This window comes from Dama dama, chromosome 4 (genome assembly GCF_033118175.1).
Source record: "Dama dama isolate Ldn47 chromosome 4, ASM3311817v1, whole genome shotgun sequence".
Lineage (NCBI taxonomy): Eukaryota > Metazoa > Chordata > Mammalia > Artiodactyla > Cervidae > Dama > Dama dama.
Window position 1 is genome coordinate 13,806,879 of NC_083684.1, and position 20,624 is coordinate 13,827,502.

The following is a 20,624-nucleotide window of genomic DNA, read 5'->3' on the forward strand; positions in this document are numbered from 1 at the left end:
GCAGGAGTCCAAACGTCAATGAAGGCACCTGGAAAAGAAGGCTCTCTTACAATTCCTCTCTTCGCCGTGCCCTTCTCACTTCTCCCTTCCTTCCAACTCCCTTCACTCTCCACTCACCCTCTAGGGAAAGTTAAAATTTTATGCGTGCAATATCAGTTCTGATAACATGGCTGATTAGGTCATCTGAAAACCTTCCCACTAAAAAGCTATTCTAAAATACTAGAAAACAGGGAATTCCCTGGTGGTCCAGTGGTTGGGACTCTGTGCTTCCACTGTGGGGGGTCCTGGTTTGATCTCTGGTTGGGGAACTACGGTCTCACAAGCTGGTCAGCATGAACCAAAAAAAAAAAAAAGAGCGAGAACATATTTCAGATGAGGTTTTTAAGGTACAGTTGAGCTCACAATAAAGTAAAGAAAATTCTTGGGGGTTGAAAGCATTGTTAAACTGGAAAGATAAGAGCATCAGGAGATGCTGTGCATCCTGGACCAGTTCCAGTAACCTAGAAATAGGTTTTCATTCATACATAAAAAAAGATTGAAGACACTGGGTCTGTATGAGGAGTGGTGTAGGAAGTAAGAATACCACATTGTACAAGGACCATCAAAAGGGCACTCACCTCTAAGAAAAGGAAACTAGAAAACATTCACTCACCAGCATAGGGAGATACGGGCAAACCCTGACATATCTTAAGTTCTGAGCAGAAAAATTTTCACCTAGAATTTATAACACTGAGTCTAAACCTGAGCAATTTTCATTACTCAAGTGATCCAGGAATTCCCGACGAGAAAAATTAGGCTCTGAGTCAGTAATACCTCTGGGGGACCTAGTAGAAGCAAATACAGTAGAATATAACCTCAAGTTACACTGTACAAAGTTCAATTAAATAAACCCTGCAAAAGATATGCTAACAATAATGAAATTAAAAACACACAAAGAAACAATCAACCATGAGGAAGAGATAGCAAACAGACAAAAACTTCAAATAATAGAACTATTGGATAAAAACTATTTAAAATAGAAGAATTGAAAATATAAGAACAATATTTATGAAAATAGAAAGAGTAAACCTGAAAATATACCAAATAAAACTTCTAGAAAGGGAAAATCAGTCATTGAAATAAAAAACTTGATGGATTGTTTGAACAGTGGGGACGACAAAGCAGAAGAGATAATTAGTAAACTGGAAAATAGATTTAAGAAAATTACCAAGAAGGCAGGACAGAAAGGTAAGGTGATAAAAAATTTGAAACAATAAGCCAGAAGATAGTAAGAAAAGTTCTTCAAAATGATGAGAGAAAATGATAACCTAGAATTCTATACCCGGCCAAAATACCATAAAAGGTGAGGACAAAATTCATACATTCTCAGACAAACTCTGAAAGAGTTTACAACTAGTGACGCTGACTAAAAGAACCTCAAAGGTTTGTTTTTCAGAAGGAAAGTAATTAAAGTTAGAAACAGTGGGATACAAGATGGAATGACAAGCAACCTATGGCAAACCTAAACACATACTGAAGTTAAAAACCAAAACTTTAAGGGATAAAAAAGCTAGAGACATCTCTGGATAGGAAATAACGATAAGGTATAAGTTAAAGTACATTCTACTCAGGAGATATTGATTAATTCTAGCCTTTGTTAATCAGGTGTACATGATAGGTAAGGACAAGAAATTCTGGAAAGATGGCTGTGGAGCAAATTTATTTTAGATCTTTGCAAATCCCCACATAAAAACAGAGAAACTAGATAATACCAAAACAAACAAACAAACAAAAGGCCCATGGACAATATTTATGACAAAAGTAGACAAACAGGTAACCCACAAAGTAAAACAGAAGGCAAACCAAGTGCCACAGAGCCGTGATATACCGGCATCTACTATATAGTAAGAAGCAGAGAAGCAATAGGGCATCTGAAGCGCCCAAAATAGTCAGTGAATATTCATGGCGAAGCTTGACAAGCCAATCTGAGACTAGCAGTTGCAACTGGGTGGGTTTTTGCCTACTTCAATAGTGGGTGAGTTAAAAGGGGCCCATGGTGATTCATGTTGATGTTTGGTAGAAACCAACACAATACTTAAGGCAATTATCCTTCAATTTAAAGACAACTTTTGTTTTAAAAAAGGGATCCCTGGATAGTGTGGAAAGGGGTGAAACAGTTTAGCCTCTGTGAACTTTCAACACCCATCCTCCAGGGTTCCTTTCCAGGATAAGATCCCACCCTGGGGAGGAAACGCTGAGCAGGATAAAAGGGAGGAAATGCTGAGTAGAATAAAAGCTGAGCAGGATAGAAGAACAGAGACATGGAAAAGTGAGGGCTCAGATAAAAATGGAAGAGGAAAGCCAAGGAATCTCAGAAAGCATAGTATTTAATATTATGCAAAGGCAATAAAGACTTCAAACTAAGTCAGAAAAATCATTAGAATCAAGACTCCTTCTTTAACAGTACAGACAAACTGTTATCATTATGCCAAAACCCGGGGAGTACTGTTTCCATGAGAAACTGTTTCTTGAGGAATCCGCGAGAACATGCTTCAGACAACAAAAATTAACTAGAAATATATTAATATATAAGACTAGCAGTGAGCATAAAACACATATATAATAAAGTACATTAAAAAGGATAGAGTGTAGTATGTGATGGCAGAAAAGTATTTACTACAGCAAGGTATTAAGTAACACTACTTAAGTATTTAATTTAAGTAGATGAAGAAAACTCCTTCCTCCTCTCTCCCTTGCTCACTGTGTGCCAGCTCCATAGCATTTTTTCCTTCACAAACTCCCTTCCTAGAAGGAGCTAGAAAACTAGAAAGGGTTCATATGGCCAAGGCCTTAGGTGTGCATGTTATTGCACAGAAATTAGGAACAGCTGGAATATTCCGGGCAGGACATGAAAAGCACTTCCCCAGCAATAGAAAGAAGGTTGGTTGTTTAGAGGGAAGTCAGACCACAGCAAGGAGAGGAGCTCTGAGCAGTATTTGTGACCCTTGATTTAGCCTCCATACTCTTGAGGGATATGACTCAGTCCTATGAGTAAAGGTGGTACCTTATAGCAGTCAGAAAGAGATGTGAAGGTAGGAAGCGAAATCTAGATGAGATGGAACTTTAGAGGGAAAACAACACAAAAGAGCAAAAACACCCTGGCTAAACTTCCTCTCACAGTCATAGCATTTTTTTAAATTACAAAACAAAGTTTTCTCCCACTGATTACTTAGTGCTTTGTCAGCTTGAGGTAAACAGCACTGTATACTAGTCTGACAACCTCGTTTTAAAAATAACAGTTGAAATTCAGGCTGAGCACTCCTTGAGAAGTCACACAGCCAGGAAGATCCCCAAAGTCCTCGAGATGGCTATCATGGTGTGATTATGGAGAGGAGGGTTGAGGGCAGGAGGCATCTGAGCTCCTGGGACACAAACCCAACCCTCAGGGCAGAGGCAGGTCTCATTTCCTTCCTAATTCACCTGGCAAATGGTTACTCATTCCTCTACAAAATGACGGGCCCCGGACACTCTCTGGATTCCAGGAGTCCTGGACTGAAGTTACCCTGCCACAGAAGTCACAACACTCTTGCTTCAGCATACACCTCAGTTACAGGTACTTTCAACTCACCAAACGCTGGAGGTGGGAAAGGTGACAATTGGGGGCAATCAAGGGTGACTCCTTCTGTGGAGCAGTGGATGTTGTGAGGGTGGGTGTCGGCTCAGGAGGGACCCCTGTGCGCACCTCTCTTCCCTACGCCACCTTCAGCTAGGTCAGCTGGGTACCTTAAAATCTGCCATGGCAGGACTTAACACCATGGAAAATCGCAAAAGCTACAAATGAGGGGTTTCATTTGTTTTTTTCCTGAGAGTCAGTTATTAAACGTTTACCAGCTTGTCACTGGTCACTGGCGACCATGTTAGTGTGTCTGAGCTTCTGGTGCTCAGAAAGAACCTCTTAATTCTTTGGAGAAGAAATAGCACGGCATCCTGCACAAATAGGTATTTATTGCTCTGTGAAAGGAATACTTATCACTTCCTATAGTGCTTCAAGTTTTCAAAGTTTCTAATTTGTCTTCTGGAAAAAAACATTATCACTGTCAGCCTGAGCCCTGAATCTCATTCATATTCGCATCCTCAAAGAACTTTACTCCACAAATGAATCCTTCTTTTCTGGCATTCTTTCAACATATATCCATTCCCAAGTGCCACTCCCCACCTTCTTTCAATTTTTTTGAAGACCATCTTTCAATACAGCACTGCCCTTCTCTTCAGAGCCAAGACTTTTCAAAGGTGCTTGAATCCTCAGCTCCACCTGGGCTCCCACCCACTTCTCCCCACCCCACACTACACTGTTCTAAGGTCACACAAGACAGAGGAAGCAAACCACCTGGCACCTCAGCCCTACTTTGACTCAATGAAACTCCCTCCTCCCTAGCCCCCTTGACAATCTGAGGCACATTTTCCTACGGTTTATCTTCTACCTCTATGCCTGCTCCTTCTCCGCACACAGGGCTTCTTCTCCTGACCTGAAATATCTGTGTAAATGTATAGAGGAAACTCACCCAACTGACGGCTAGAGACGTCTGGGGCATCAAGGAATCCCGGGGTGTCAAGGAGGGTGCCTAACTTTTACTCTGTAAAACTTACAAATTGCTTGAATGCTCCATAAAAAGCTGCTACTTACACAAGTTTTAAAAAATTAAGTGACCCCAAGGTTTCATTCTGCTCTATAAACTTATTCACAGTTCACTACAGACATGGCCCACAGGGCATTAGCTGCCACCTGCATGCTGCCATCTCCCAATTCTGCTCTAGTCTGTGATCCTAATAAGCTCTAGGTTCTAACACTCAGAAGTCTAAAAGCATCCATCTCCATCCGGATCTTACACACACATACTGCAAACTCTGCACTGCACACCACACCTCTGTTGAACTCCCTCTCACACAGGGCAGGGACCATCAGCATGAAACATAAATCAAACGCCTGAGGCTGCCTGGACTCTTCTTAAACCCTCCACGTAGTCAGAAATGCTGACTCTAGGTCCAAATTTCCCTCAAAACCCTGATCCCCAAGCCCTTCTTTAACTCAGGCCCTAATTTCTCATTTATATTGGGGAAAAACCCAAACTGGTCTTCCTGGGTATAATCTCCCATCTCTTTCAATTTATGCCCCAAACCATAATCAGAAAAATATTACTGAAGTACAGAGTGAAACACATCATCCTTCCAAATAAGGCCCCCCATAAATCCCTAATCATCACTTCTAAACCCCCAAGTGGTTATCACAGCACTGAAGATAAAATTGCAACAGAATTCAAAGCTGTTTGTGATCTTCCTTTACTAGTAGTTCTCGTATCCTGCTCAGGTTAAACAACTTTAAGTTCCTAAAAATGTATTTCATTTTCACTGTTTGCCAAAGGTCATCTTTGCTAAGTAGCTTTCTTGGAGTGGCTTCTTCCTGAAGGCTGGGCATGGATGCCCTAAGTGTCCATGGCACCTGACTAATCATGGTATTTACGATACTGCTCTAACAGTCAATTTGTCAGCTCACTACAAGCTTCTGAAGACACAATGTCTCACTTTTGTACCTGTACTTGGTCTCAGGGAGGCTGGGAGGGGAAGGGGTGCCTGAATAAATATTCATAAATCTGAGTCTTAAAAGGGACCTCAGAATTAATTCTGCTTCTTCCTCCATATCTTCACTAAATCTGTTACCCTGTTTAACTCCTTTGCTAAATGAATGTCCAGCCGTTTCAATGCCTCCTGTGATCTGGAAATCACTAGTAAACACCGACGCTCAACAAGGCCTCCTACCACACATGTACACAGAGTTCACTACAAGGAATTCATGGCTCACAGTCTGCTAAAACCTTATCCAACAGGAAGTTCAAGCCCCTGCTGTGGCCATGACTGGAAGCTGGCTTCCAGATTCACAGGTCTCAGAAACACTGCATGGCAAAAGGAACATTGGCAGGATGGCTGCTAGAAATGAATCTGGGAAAAAGAACCGTGCACCCAGCAAAAAGGAAGCACACAGCCCCAGGAGATAGCTGGCACCCAGGGTGGGCCCTTCAACCAAATGGAAAAGCTAAGTCTGCTCAGACTTAAATCCTAGCCAGAAGCAATTTTATCAGTGTTAAACATTTAACCTTTCGGAAAAGAGCTCTTTAAAAACAAGCAAGTTGGAACATTTTCAGAGTTAACACAGCTGGGATTTCCCCAAACTCTTGCTGTGCTTTCAATGTTTAGGCTCCAGAAGTGCGACACTGCAAAAAGAGAAGTCTAATGGCACCATTCAGCCCTAATTCCAAGACAGTCTAAAAGAACAGAGGAAATATGATTAGAATCAATGGTTTTATTGAAGGTTAAGGTACTCAAATGTTAACAGGTCATAGGCAAAGGAAAGAAACAGAAGTCTCAGATGCGTTGGTAGAGGAGGGAGGGTACAAACAGCTCTGCCCGACAAACATTCCAGATTCAGGGCTTCCATACTTCTTCAAGGCTTGATTTCTCATGGGTCACTTTCCATTCAAAGGATTTTAGGGACCAAACGCAACAGGATTCCTTCAGTTACCAACCAAGAGTCTTTGGGTCTTCTCTCAGGCAAGGCATCCAGTGAAAATAAGATCTAGTTTTCAGATTCCTCTGAAGGATTAAAAAGTCTCTTTCGCATTGCGTTGCCAAGTTCCCTGCTCTTGTTCCTCTTTTCCATGTACTAGAAAATAAAAGGAAGGGGAGAGAAAAGAGACAGCAGATTATGTCACTATTTACATACTAAGCTTATAATATATACACCAATAAAGATATATTTTAAAGGTGCAAGAGGAGTTCTTAGGTAGAGTAGGAAAAAAGTAAAAGCAGATTCAAGTTGAAAAAACTGAGTACATGTAAACAGCTGGACATCAAAATCTTTCAGCCGTCAGATACAGAAAGAAGCCAAAGAAACAAAAGATTAGTGGCAGAGCACTAACCAGGAACTCCAGCTTCCGTCCCCTGAGCCCTGACATTCATATCTTTGAGGTACTTACTTGATTTTCTGGGCCAGTAACCTCAAATATAAGGAGTTGGGCTAGATAATCTTTAAGCAGTTTTCTAAGTCTAAAGTTTTGACTCAAGAGTTCTAACATATCTTCTGGAATAGTAGCAATTTTCAAACTTTTTTTTTCCTCATCGAAGGGCCACTTCAAATAACAGATGAAGCACCAGGTCTCTTTAACATAAACATTCCTTTTATCTGTCCTACATTAATTTTCCTCATAAGACTGCTAGGGGGAGAAGGGCATTTTATTGCTTTAAAAGGTTAAAGAAGAAAATTCTAGAACATGGAGGGATACCTGCTCTGAGAAAAATATTTGATATCTCTCTTCATATCATATGAAGCCTCTAAAATCAGCTTGGAAAGAGGATTCTAAAGTAAGTCTTCAGAAGACAGTACTTTATAGCCAATAAAATAAGTCATAGAGCAAATTAAAACAGAGCTTATATTAAAATATATGTTATGAAATCTCCAAAGGGAGTCAAGATGGCCCCTGAATTAAAAAAAAAAAAAAAGATACAAAGGGTGACTATTATGTTATTCACAAAATGCCACCAAACAACGCAGAAACCAAACCAAACAAGTAAGAGGAACAAAAGAGGACATTGCAAAACTAGTAGTATTACTGATTATTTTAATAAAAAGGACAAAAGCAGCAACACAGCAGCAAAGAGAGGGTCAGAAAGAACTGGCCAGACCTTTTTTCTAGTTAAAAGCTTCAGAGAATGAAGTACTTAAATGACACATGAAGGAAATGGTAGGAGGAGAGCATTAGGAGCAGTAAATGGGAAACTGGGAAGCATTAAAAACAGAGAGGAAATAAATGAGCACAGGTTTGGAGAACTGAAGGATGAAAGAACAGATAGAAAACAATCTATAAATCAGGAAATGAAGCAACATAAAAACCACAGAGAGGACTAGAAAGTAGTCAAGGAGAAAATTTGAAATTTTTACAAAAACAAACTGGGACAAAATAAGAATTTAAAATTTAAAGGATTAAATCTACCAACATTCTTCTACCAAATAGTTCCTGACAGCTCAGGACCACCTGGGGGGGAAATTTTCATATGAAGATATAATCACCAAACCAATGACAAAAATCACTGTGAGGATAAAAAAAATCTAAGCTTAGGAAAAAGGCTATCTCACACAACTGAAAGCACGTAAGAAATAAATACCTATACCAAATAAAACAGCATGGGCTTATTTTTCCATAATCTTATTAAAAAAGGAAGACAGCCCTAGGTTTAGCTTCCATACAAAATACCCTTTACATATAAAGAAAAAGTGTTTCAAAAATCAGTTTAAAACACGTATACATATACCCATTTGTGCACATGAAGAAAATTATCAGGAAGCTCTTCAAACAGTAAAGACGCTGTAAGGGGATTCCAGGAAGGAGGGAGGAAAAAAGCCCAAAGTAGAAACCAGGAAAAAATGATTAACGATAGATGCTGAATGTCTTCAAATATATAATACCTTTCAATATGAGGCTCATGGGGGGAGAAAGTTCAAAAGTACAGAAAATGAAAATTGGAAGGCAGATTTTTAGTAGTTACATATTTTTAAAGGTTCTGGACATAAAATTTCTGATGAATAAAACAGAAATGGAATTAAATTTCTTTTCAAAGATTTAAAATGCACTCTGTTCAGTCTGCGGTACCTACAAAAAGTCAATAAACTTTGGCTATTTGCCCAAGTCCAAGTCATAACCTAAAGCTGTGTTCAGGAAATGAGTCTTTCCAAACAAGTCAAACTAGATCCCTATGGGCTGTATATACTATAATTATAAAGAAATTCCAAATTTTAAAGCTGGAAAGAGCCTAAATCTAGCCTCCTCATGTTATACAAGGAAATTGAGGCCCAGAGTTTTAGTTACCTGCTAGAGCTAAAAGCTGATCAACAATTCTTTCTGCTGTACAGATTCAACTTCTCAAACCTTAAAATTCATCCAGAGGAGTTACAGTGATTATTATAAGATAGTTGCTTTCATTTATGTACATGCAAAAAAACCAGCAATGTTCCAAAACTGTCCCCAGAAGACGCTTTCATTTCTCCTCTTGACTTTAGGGGAAGACAAACCTATAAAGTCAAGTTTTGGTGTTATATGAAAACTTGCCAAAAAAAAAACAACTTAATAATGGTATTAATAAATAATATTGCTCCAAAATATTCTTTTCTACTGCTCAACCATTTCCATTCTTTAATGTTTTCCTTACCTCATTCTTCAAGCATTTTCTCATCTCCCGATCAAGATCATTGCAATGACCAAAAAATTTCAGAATGCTGTGCTAAAAGGAAGAAAAGGGGTAAAATATTTCATCCCATAATATGCTAAGGTCTCTGGCTCAGAATTGAAATATTTAATGTGTCACCTTGTCAGTAAGCAAACGGCTAATAGTTAATCAAACAGTTAACCCACAAGTACAAAATATACAAATAAATGGGCTTACCCCAGCATTCCTACAAAAAAGGAAGGAATGTCCTATAGGTAGAAATGAAAAATAGAAGACTTTTCTTTGATAGAAGAGAAGCCTATTAGCCTGACAAAACCTCATAGTGACCTAGTGAAAAGCATTTTATTACCTAATACCCTTTCTTTAAGGGCATGTTATCCATCCTCTACTGCAGAGTGATGTCAAAATGCAGTATAGCCATACTGACATGACAGTAACTTCCTTCATGAGCAAACACTCCTGTCCCATAGAAGAGTTACCTATGAAACGCTTGGTGCCAAAGCCATTTTCTCATTTGCCTCTATTCAAAATGTCATCAAAATAAATTAAAAACACATAACACTAATATTACACAGCCTGTCTTTGCCAGATACAAGTCACTAATTCACAATAAAAGGAAATCAATGCCTAATATTCAAAGTCTGTTCTGCTTTGCCATAATTAGTGTGTTTGCACATTGCCATTTTTAAGGGTAGGTCAGAGAGCATGGTGATCTCCTATAATGACATGCCATAAATGCTGAACTTGTAACAATAAGCACTTTTTCCCTTTTCTTTATAATTAAGGCTTTCATGGAAACCAGACAACACATAATTAGTAATAGTCATGCTATTAGTAACAGTCATGCTATTTCTTTTTTCCCTGTTTCTTTACCACTTTAAATGTACTTTTCTTGTCCACACTGAATAAATGATCAGAGTTTTTCTGGCAAGGATTTAAGGTTTCCTAGTGATTACCTAATGACCTTTTCAGGATAAATAATTCCTTTGCATAAACTACCTCCTTGACACTACAAAGGGACAATGCTTTTTCATACATCTTCTGGCCAAACAGAAACAATAGACAGGATTAAATTTTTAGAATGTAAGGCAATATTTCATAGTTTACTTTATATTTATTGATATCATCCCATATTCATACAGCTTATTTTAAAAATTCAAGACAATAAAAAAATTAAAAAAAAAAATTCAAGATAAAAGCTAATTTATACTCTAACTTTCACCTCAACATTAAACCCAAATGAGAATAATACTCTGTGACGTCGCATGAAAAACAAACCCAAAAATGCCCCAGTGGCATTGATAAAAGAAATGTCCATGAATGTGGAGGAAAATGGACACATGTATATGTATGGCTGAGCCTCTTTGCTGTCCACCTGAAACTATCACAATATTGTTAACCGGCTATATTCCAATATAAAATAAAAAGTTGAAAAGTAAAAGAAATGCCCTTGGACTGTATTGCTCTTGTATACACATGGCATGAGCCTCCAATACCTGGTGTCTATTTCCAGAGAGCAAATTGGCAGAGCTACTGATTGGATAAGTGAATCAGTCAAGGTCTGGAGGACAGTGTCACAGCCACTTGGGACACAAGTGTGAGCATGGTGGACCTGGGCCCCACTCTCATAGCTCAGAGTCAGAAGGAAGAGACAAAATATGAAGTGATCACTATACAGCAGCAGTTCTCAAAGTGTAGTCCCAGGACTATTCAAAACCTTTTCAGGAGAAGGTAAAACCTATCTTCCTAATAACTGAGGATCTTATTTGTTTTGTTCACTTTCATTCTCTCACAAGGGTACAGTAGATTTTTCCAGAGGCTACATGACCTGTAATATCACCACAGATTGAGCATAGTGGCACATATGAGAATCCAGCTGTATTCTATTAAACCAAACATTAAAAAGAACTGCAAAAATGTAAAAGCAATGTCATTCTTTTCATCCTTTTATTGTTTTGGAAAATAAGGTCTTTTTTTATGAAAAATAACTATTAATGTGTAATGGTTTATTATTGTCATTTTAAAATAAATATTTTTCAATTTCTCAGTTTTAACTTCCAATTCAACAAATATTGACAGATAAAGCCCACATAAAAGTTCTTTGGGGTCCTCAATAACTCTGAAGAGTGTAAAGGAGTTCTGAGACTAAAAAGTGTGAGAGTAACTGCCATAAAGTTGGAAATAATACGTAAAGTATTACTGAAGTATAGCGTAATTATACCAAGGGAATCCAGGCCAAGAAAGAAAAGGAAGAGGAAATGACAAATTAAGCAGAATAAAGCCTGGAGGATGATAAAACCTTATCAAGCAAGTGAGAAGTGGAGACAGTGAGGAAACCTTTAAGTAAAGGGGAAAAGCAAGTACAAAAGCCTAGAAAACAGAAACATGCTCCAGTACAACTGCAGACAGAGTGAGCAGGAAGGATGTGGGGTAGGAGGGTGGTCAAGCCCAAGTGTAAGCAGGGGCCAGTACATGAAGGCCTCGAAACACAAAGAAATGTAGAATTTATTCTACAGGCAAAGAGAGCCATTAAAGGGGAACAATGATTAAACTTAGGACTGAGAGATCAGTCTAGATGCAATGCAAGTGAATTAAGACAGAACAGTCATGGGACCACGTGGCCCCAGTAAGATAATGTCAAAATCAACTGTGTTAAGAATAAACATATAAATCAGTGGAACACACTAGAGAGCCCAGAGGTAGGCCCATTCACATATGGACAATTGATTTTTGACAAAAGCACCAAGGTAATTTAGTGGGGAAAGAAAGCTCTTCAACAAGTGGTGCTGGAATAACTGGGTATCCACAGGGAGAGAAAGAAACCTTGACTCATACCTCACAACATACACAAAAATTAATTTGAATCACAGACCTAAATTTCAAAAACTAAAACTATAAAATTTCCAGAAGAAAAAAATAGGAGAGAACTCTTTGTGACCAGGAAATTGACAAAGATCCCTAGAACAAAAAAAACATAAACAATGAATGAAAAACCTGGTAAATTATTACAGACTTCATCAAACTTACAAACTCTTTGTAACACATCTTTAAGAAAATAAAAAAGGACGCCACAGGCTGGGAGAAAATATTCACAACACACTTTGTATGCTGAATGATAAAAAGAATTTTTACAATTCAATAACAAGACAAACACCCAATTTTTAAATATAGGCAAAAGACATTATGTGAATGGCCAATAAGTACATGAAAAGATGCCTAAAGTCATCAGCCCGAGGGAAACACAATTTAAAACCAAATAATATACTATTACACATCCACAGAATGGCTAAAGTTAAAAAGACTTACAATATCAATTATTAATCTAGATGTATGGTGGAAATAGTTTGCTGAAAGTGTATTGTCATCAACAGCATTCTTTGAAATGCTGTTTCAAAGAATATCGGACTTCATAGGTCACCAACATTCCTTACTACCTCACTTTTAGTCTTAAGATTTTACTCATTTAAATAAGAATCTGAAATATCTACAGTTTATGAAGAACATAAAGGAAATAATGCATCATGCAAAGTTAAAAACACAAATGCTTCTTATAACTGTCTCATACACCAAATATATTAAAAAAAAAAACACTGACATCTGTAAATGTCAAATTTAATGTATTGCAAAAATTGGGCCTATTTTCTATTTTGGTTTTAAAAATGGAATTTTATTTCCATTCCACTAACCAGGAGGGCATGGCACCCACTCCAGTATTCTTGCCTGGAGAATCCCCATGGGCAGGGGAGGCTGGCTGGCTACAGTCCATGGGGTCACAAAGAGTCAGACACGACTGAGCGACTAAGCACACAGCAACTATTAAGTAAACCTGCCAAATAAGGCCAGTCATAATTTAAATCTAGTTAACATGTAATTATAAAAAATGTTTCAACTTCCTTTAAGCACATAATGATAGAGGTCAAGGAACATGGATTGTAACTACTATGTATCACTTCAGAAGCTCCCTAATAAAATTACTAGGCTTGATTTCTACTCATCATAAAAAGGAAGTAGTTTTTAAAAACAAATAACAAGCATCAACTGCTAATCTTTACTAAGCTAAGATCCATACTAAGACATTATCATTTCCTTCTATTAATGGAGATAACATTTTACATCACTGTATTGTATCTAGGTTTCACTGTTGCTTCAGGGTTATTTTCTGAACTCTTACATTTTTGTGACATTCCTTAAGCAAGTTAATCAAGACGTTGCACTCTTCAGTATGCAAGTGTGGAGATAAGTCAGGATGCATCTTTAGGAGGAGACGGAACACAGCAGAGCAACCTGTGGATACAAGAGTGTCTTGAATATGTGTGACTGTATTTGTTAATGCGATCTAAAATTATTTTCCATAAGAAATTTCAGTGACCTTTATCAGAAGAGAAAGGTGACCTTAGGCAAATTAAACCTGAGCCTCACCTTCCTATCTAATGACTTAGATTCCGTGGGTTATCAGGAGTATTTAGAGAACATGCAGGTTCAGAAAAAAGCAGACTCAAGAGACCTGGTCCTCGAAATAGGTGCTTTACCAGAAACAGCTTGCCTATGTTAACAAGCCTGACTTCAATTACTTTTCCCATATTCCTGAAATAGATTACAACTCATTTTATTCAGGTAAAATCCTACCAATGAAGAGAACTGGCCTATTAACCCTTTTTAAATGTATAACGGTTAAAGGGCCATTAGTCAGTCTCACATTAGTGTGAATTAATATAGACTGCTTTCTTCCAAAATAACATCTGGCTGAGAAAATCTAACTAAACCATAAGAGAAACAAGATGCAGGTGTGGATTTTTTTTTCAAATTTAGCAGATCTAGCCATAAAATGCAGTTATTACAATGAAAACAAGAATCTAAAAATTCCCTGAAATTAGGTTTAATTGGTTGATTCACAAAAAAGAAAATTAGCATTCAAGGTCTAAGATAAAACATTATTTTGAGGTGTTTGCTATAGTTACATTCACCTATTTCTCTATTCACCCATTTCTCTCTTTTAAACCAATTCTCTATAACCCAGAAGAGATTACCAAAGGAAAGAACCAATTAACTATTTTAGTCTTTTAAAAGTTCCAAGAAAGAAAACATAGGAGAAATCATGACAGTAGGTTGGGCAAAAGGGAGTGAAGTGAAGTCTCTCAGTCGTGTCCGACTCTTTGCACCCCCATGGATTGTAGCCTACCAGGCTCCCCCATCCATGGGATTTTCCAGGCAAGATTACTGGAGTGGGTTGCCATTTCCTACTCCAGAGGATCTTCCTGACCCAGAGATCAAACCCAGGTCTCCCGCATTGTAGGTAGACACTTTACCGTCTGAGCCACCAGGGAAATCCATTAGGTTGGGCAAAGATACATCAAAATCCATAAAAGAATAAATTGGTTAAAACTTATCAAAATTAAAAACTTTCCATTTTCAAAATTAAGAAAATGAAAAGACAAGTCACCCTTTGGGTGATAATGACATGTTAATGTAGGCTCATCAATTGTAATTAACATACCACTCTTGGAGGATGTTGACTGTGGGAGAGAGTCAGGGCATCTGTGGGCAGCGGGGGCCTAGGGGGTCTCTCTGTACTTTCTGCTCAATTCTGCTAGGAACCTAAAACTGCTCTAAAAAATAAAATAGTGTGTAGCTGCTCTACAAGCTACACACTAAAGGAAAATATTTGCAAATCATATATGCCAAAGGATTTGCACCTAAAACATACAAAGAAAGTTTTCAAACAATCCAGTGTTTAAAATATACCCCCAAAATGGGCAAAAAATTTAAATAGATATTTCACCAAAGAGGATATAGGAATGGTTATTTAAGCACATGAAAAGATGCTGAACATCACTAGTCACTAGAGAAATGGAAATTTAAACCACAGTGAGACACTACATCCACCAGAATAGCTATAATCAAAAAATTAGACAGTACCAAGCACTGCTTACAATGTGGTGGAAAGGGATCTCGTACAATGCTACTGGGAAGGTTAAGTAGTACAGACACTTTGGAAAACAATTTAGTAGTTTCTTAAGTTAAACATAAACTTAACATATGACCTAGAAATTTCTCTCCTAAGAACACACCCAAGAGAAATGAAAACATATATCCCCACAAAGATTTATATATGAATGTTCATAGCATTATTCATAACAGTCAATACTGGAAACAATCCAAATGTCTAACAACCAAGTACTGGATAAACAAATTTGTGTATCTACTCAATGGGACACTATTTAGCACTAAAAAGGAATAAACTTATGCATGTGCCTACATGGAGGAATCTCAAAAGCACTAAGCTAAATGAAATAAAGTAGACTCAAAAGACAGTACTGTATGATTCTATTTACATGCAATGTCTAGAAAAGGCAATTTCGTAGAGGCAAAAGCTGATCAATGTGGAGGTCCAAAGGTGAGAGTGAGGATTAATTTGCAAATGGCAAAAAGAAAACTTTGGGTGACAAAAATGTTCTAAAATAGGATTGTGGTAATGGTTGCATAATTGTATAAGCTTACTAAAATCACTTAATCCACTTAGAATGGGCAAATTTTACAGTATGTAAATTATGCTTTAATAAAGTTGTGAAAAAGGTTTCAAGAAATTCAAACAGCCTAGCCACCTTCTACTCTTGACAAATGAAATCCTTAAAAATGACTAAACAAATAATTGCAGAGAATTATACCTACTACTTCAGATTTCAACTTATGAAAGTATCAAATCACTGTTCCACTGAGTGACTAATAACCTCAACCCCATCCCCTGCCACACACACAAACATACCACAGCTAAAGATCACAAATCAGGCCATTGTGCCAAGTTAAAATACTTGAGTATTGGAAATGGAAACTGAAAACACAGCCAAGTTCAAGTTTTGTTTGCCTGTCACTGACTACAGTCTTTTTAAATGATATAAATATTCTACCTCAGAAAAAAGAGGTCTCATACCGTACAGCAATTTAAGTTATCTAATATTATATCAATATTATACACCTACACTTACATATAGTAAGAGTTATTTGGCTTCTGCCTTGCTTATTTTTTCTGAAGGAAGATGTACACTGGTTTTAGTCATCTAGAAAATGTCTTTAACGTTTTATTTTGTAAGTATATTTAACAAAATATTTTTGCATATATCTATGAACCAGCCCTCAAATGTGTGCTTTTACAGCTCAGAAACAAACTTCTGAGGTACTGAAAAGCTCTCTCTAATTGGCAAAGTAAATATTTAAGAAAACACTTGGGTACTGAGATAAACACACATACACACATTGTATATAAGCAAAAATATATACCATGGCACATATTTTTTTTCTCCTTAAAAGTTTACTTCAAATATGTATGCTACTCTACGTACAGCCATGGTGTACTTCTACCTACTTATCTTCCCTTCTACCTACTTATCCTAGATGATTATATCAAATAAGAAAATGGTTTCATATATAGTAGTTTCCTTTTTTTGTTCTTGGTGAAAGCTATTATTTAACTTAAAGCTCTAAACACTTATCTTATCCCTTACCTGACAAATTCCTCATTTTATCAATCATTCCCCTCTTGCCTCTACCCCATTTTTTAGTTAGATATTCTCTTCCTCCCCCTTCCTTCCATCCACCGGCTTTGGCTAACTGTTGGTGCATAGGCATATGTACTGGGGTACTCTTGGGTATAATATACAAAGCATAACTATAAAACAATAACATTGTTCTTAGAGCACATTTAAATGAATGCTGACACCTTTCAGTAGTCATCTTTAGAAGCCTATTCTAAAAACTCTATTATAACTCAAGTAACATTTCATGAAATGAATAAAAGTCAAATATATATTCCATACACTTATTTTTAAAATTTGTTCAAAGCTGTAACAATATATTATTAGAGTAGAAATAATTTGTTGACTACTTACCATGTGCAGGCACAAGTCTCATAATTCTTCCAATAACTGTAGGAAGCAGGTACCTTTTTAAATTCAGTTAAACCACAAGAAATTGCTTTTTTGTAGGTCAAAATATGTGTTACTCATATTTTCATGGCAAAACTAAGCCCCAGGTCACACAGTAAATAGTAGAGTTACTACCCAATGTAATCTCTCACCGTGACAGATTTCTCCCACTTTCAAAATAAGAAAGATATGCCTTCCCAGCAGTTTGTGAATGAAATAAATTCAGATAGAAAAAACTACTCCCCAAACAACCTCTGGTTAGCTACAAGTTCAACAGGGACTAATTGCAGGCTGAGGTTCAAAGAAGTCAATGTAATACTATCCTGTATTACTAGAAACAAGAGTATCTGTCCACATCAAGAAAAAGAAAAGTATTGTGCTTGTCCTGATCAGCCATGTTCCAGAACACTGACAATTTGAATATCCTTGGGGCGAATGCTCAGGAAGGAGATGGCTCTGATGTTAGGTTTAAACAGGAAGCCATTCATGAAATTGGGAATATTTACTAACTAAGGGAAACCCACAACAGAGAAAACAGATAAAAAGAACAGCCAGAATAAGTAGGACAAGTAATGGATTTGAAGGGAGAAGATGTGGGTCTGAAGGTAAAAACTGTGGACACAGATATTCACAAGTTATATCACTTTGGCTACTTAATCTGAAACATAAGTCTCTTCTTCCATAAAACGCAATTAGCTCTAGACCTATATCAAGAGTAAGTGTGACAAATGTAGTATCATTAGTATATCTGAAGTGTTCTGTCACCTGATGGGAAAGGCTGAACTGAACTGACTCTGAGATGTGTCCCAGGACAGGACTGGAAATCAAACTGGAAGTTACAGGGGCAGATGTCATTTTCCTGGAGCTGTCCAACATTGAAACAAGCTGCTGTGTGAACTTCTCATTTATCTGGCCTCCTGTGCCCAAGAGACTGGCTAAGTAAGGATGTCACAGAGTATATTCTTACATTGCATCCTTAAGTTTTTTTCTCAAATCTAAGTTCACAATTAAATTTAAGCCATTTCCAAAAATAAAATTTGCACTCAAAGGATAAATACTTGTTATTGTTAAGAATAGAGAAAACAGTTTCAAAAGGTAGCACCAAGATAATTACAGACACACTGTATTAAAAAAAAAAGTGAAGGAAACATTCATTTGTGGTAAGATTTAGTGTAGGGGTGTTCTAATGAGAAAGAGAGGGATAACTCTATTCAAAGAGTTATTATTTAGCTAAACACAAAACTTCAGTTCCATTTTTACACTGGCATTTAGAAAACATCAGAACAGTTTACTTCTCACAATTACAACTCTTCTCTCCCCATGCCAATCCCATCCACTTCCTCAGGTATGCACAGATTGATATCAAAACAGTCTGCTTGAACTCTTAAAAATGTTCATCTGTGACATCTGATATTTTTATTACTGTCTAATAGGTCCCTGCAAAGCAATCGTAACTTTTACTTGGGGGCGAGCTGGGAGGGTTGAAGCAATAGGGAGCTCTCGCTAAAGATACAAAACTTATAGCTTTATTTTATTCACTGCTTCACCTTATTCTACCAAGACTCTGAGGTAAAATCTAACAAGCAGTCTATGATAGATTTCAACCACCAGGTGGCACAATTTTAGAAGGAAAAAAAAAAAAAAAACACTGAGCACAAGCAATATATGAACTCTAGTGAAGAAAAGAGAGGAAACATCCTAATAACACACTTCAGCAGATCTATAATCACAAGAGGGAACCCCTATATTTTAATGCCACTAAGGCTTTCTTTAGAGAGATTTTGCTATTGTGTGGCTTCACCAGAAAGAAATTCACACTACAGTTACAATTTCTAATGTCATTTTAAAACAAGGCCAGAAGTCTCTTGTTCAGAGCCTAAAGAATCTGTTCTCCAGGAAGAAACTGCTCTCTAAAACATATATATATATATATTTTTTAAGTCGAATTTCAGAAATTTCAGCTCTGGAATTAGTTAAATTAGTATCTCTCTACTTCAAACTGCACAGTATTGAGCAGAAGTAGCAGGCACAACAGGGCACGACCTTCCCCACTCACTTTTTCTTATCACAGCTGCAAAATGACCAAATCTAAACAGAGGCTTCTGAGTTGGTGACAAGTGGTCCGAGTACAGACCATGCCCCTACTGCTACTGACAGCAACCTCACGTCATTTCTTAAGGCATGGGCCCAGTTGTAGCATTCCCTGAACTAGGATTTATCACCGCTTTCTTGGTGCTGAGCTCTCTGTCAAATCACCTTAAGTTCAGAGCAAAAAAAAAAAAAAAAACTAGTCCATAACCATCAAAGAACACACAGGCTAGCAGGGGAGGAGATATTCTCCTAAATGCACATAGTATATGCCCAATAAATGTTTCCTGAATGCAGTATTATCACAGATTTGAGCACTGATTCAGACCTTAACATAGTTTTTCTTTTTTAAAAAAGGTGGGAAATGAGGGTCATTTTAAATCAACCAAACATATGCAGCAGCCTGTAAAACAGGAAAGGAGACACAAGGAGTGTCTTACAACAGAATTCCTTTGTCATTGCAAACTTCCTTTATGCATTTAAATCAGTACTAGGATTTACTTAACTCTTCATAAACCACTTATTGTGAAACAAGATCTGTCATCTTTAAACCCGATAAAAGGGATCTGCCTGTCACTTTCCTTGAAAAGTCTACAGATGAGGATCTTACTGGATTCTCACATCGCAGGACGGACTGGTGGAAATTTTCACTGCAGCTGAGAGGCGCCCTAACAGGCTCCCACAAGCAAACCCTGAACGCCTGGATCCCCAAGAGCAATAACAATCGTACACCGTAGGGAGCGCTCGCCGTGTCAGACACGTTGTTAAGCGCTTCTCACAACCTAGGCGCTGGATTACACCCATTTCTCAGGCGAGGAAACCGAGGAGGAAGAAGCCTGCCCAAGGTCACCAGCTCGAGAGTTGTGAGACAGAGACCGAATGTCTACCCCGAAGCCTGCTCTCAACTACCAGCTCATCCTCAGAAAATGCCCGAGGGCTGAGAGCTCAGGTCGATCTATACCGCCCCGGGAAACCCAGCGTGGCGGTCCCGACCCCCGAGGCCGGCGGGAAGTCCCGGCAGGACGGGATACGGCGGGGCGCGACCGTGAGAGGGACCTGACGGGGGCCCGGTGGGTGTCCCGCGGCCTCCCCGCACAACGCGGCCAGGAAGAGAGCGCGCCTCCGAACGGCCCGGACCCCCGAGACTTACCCGACTAGTGGCCACACCCGGAGAGCGGAAGCAGTATTCACCGGCGAAGACTCTGCGCCTCCAAACGCGCGGCCTGGACGCCGGAGCTCAGCCAGCTCCGGGAGGCGAAGGCAAGGCGCCCTCCACTGCTGACCCTGCTCGGCCAGCCCCCGCCGCTCGCCGCCTCAGGCGCCTGCGCCGCCCTGCCTGGACGAGCCCATTTTCAGGAGTTGTGA

The 20,624-nt window shown here is 38.4% G+C and overlaps 1 protein-coding gene across 1 annotated transcript; it reads right to left on the minus strand.

Moving 5' to 3' along the window:
* Window positions 1–6,319: 6,319 nt before the first annotated feature.
* CMC2 (C-X9-C motif containing 2) lies at window positions 6,320–20,582 on the minus strand. Its single transcript, XM_061138110.1, has 4 exons — window positions 20,410–20,582; window positions 13,424–13,536; window positions 9,235–9,306; window positions 6,320–6,694 (listed from the first exon to the last, which is right to left on the minus strand). Exons 2-4 carry the CDS (start codon window positions 13,502–13,504, stop codon window positions 6,608–6,610), a joined length of 240 nt encoding a protein of 79 aa, XP_060994093.1. The 5' UTR covers window positions 13,505–13,536; window positions 20,410–20,582; the 3' UTR covers window positions 6,320–6,607.
* Between the last annotated feature and the right edge of the window lie 42 nt (window positions 20,583–20,624).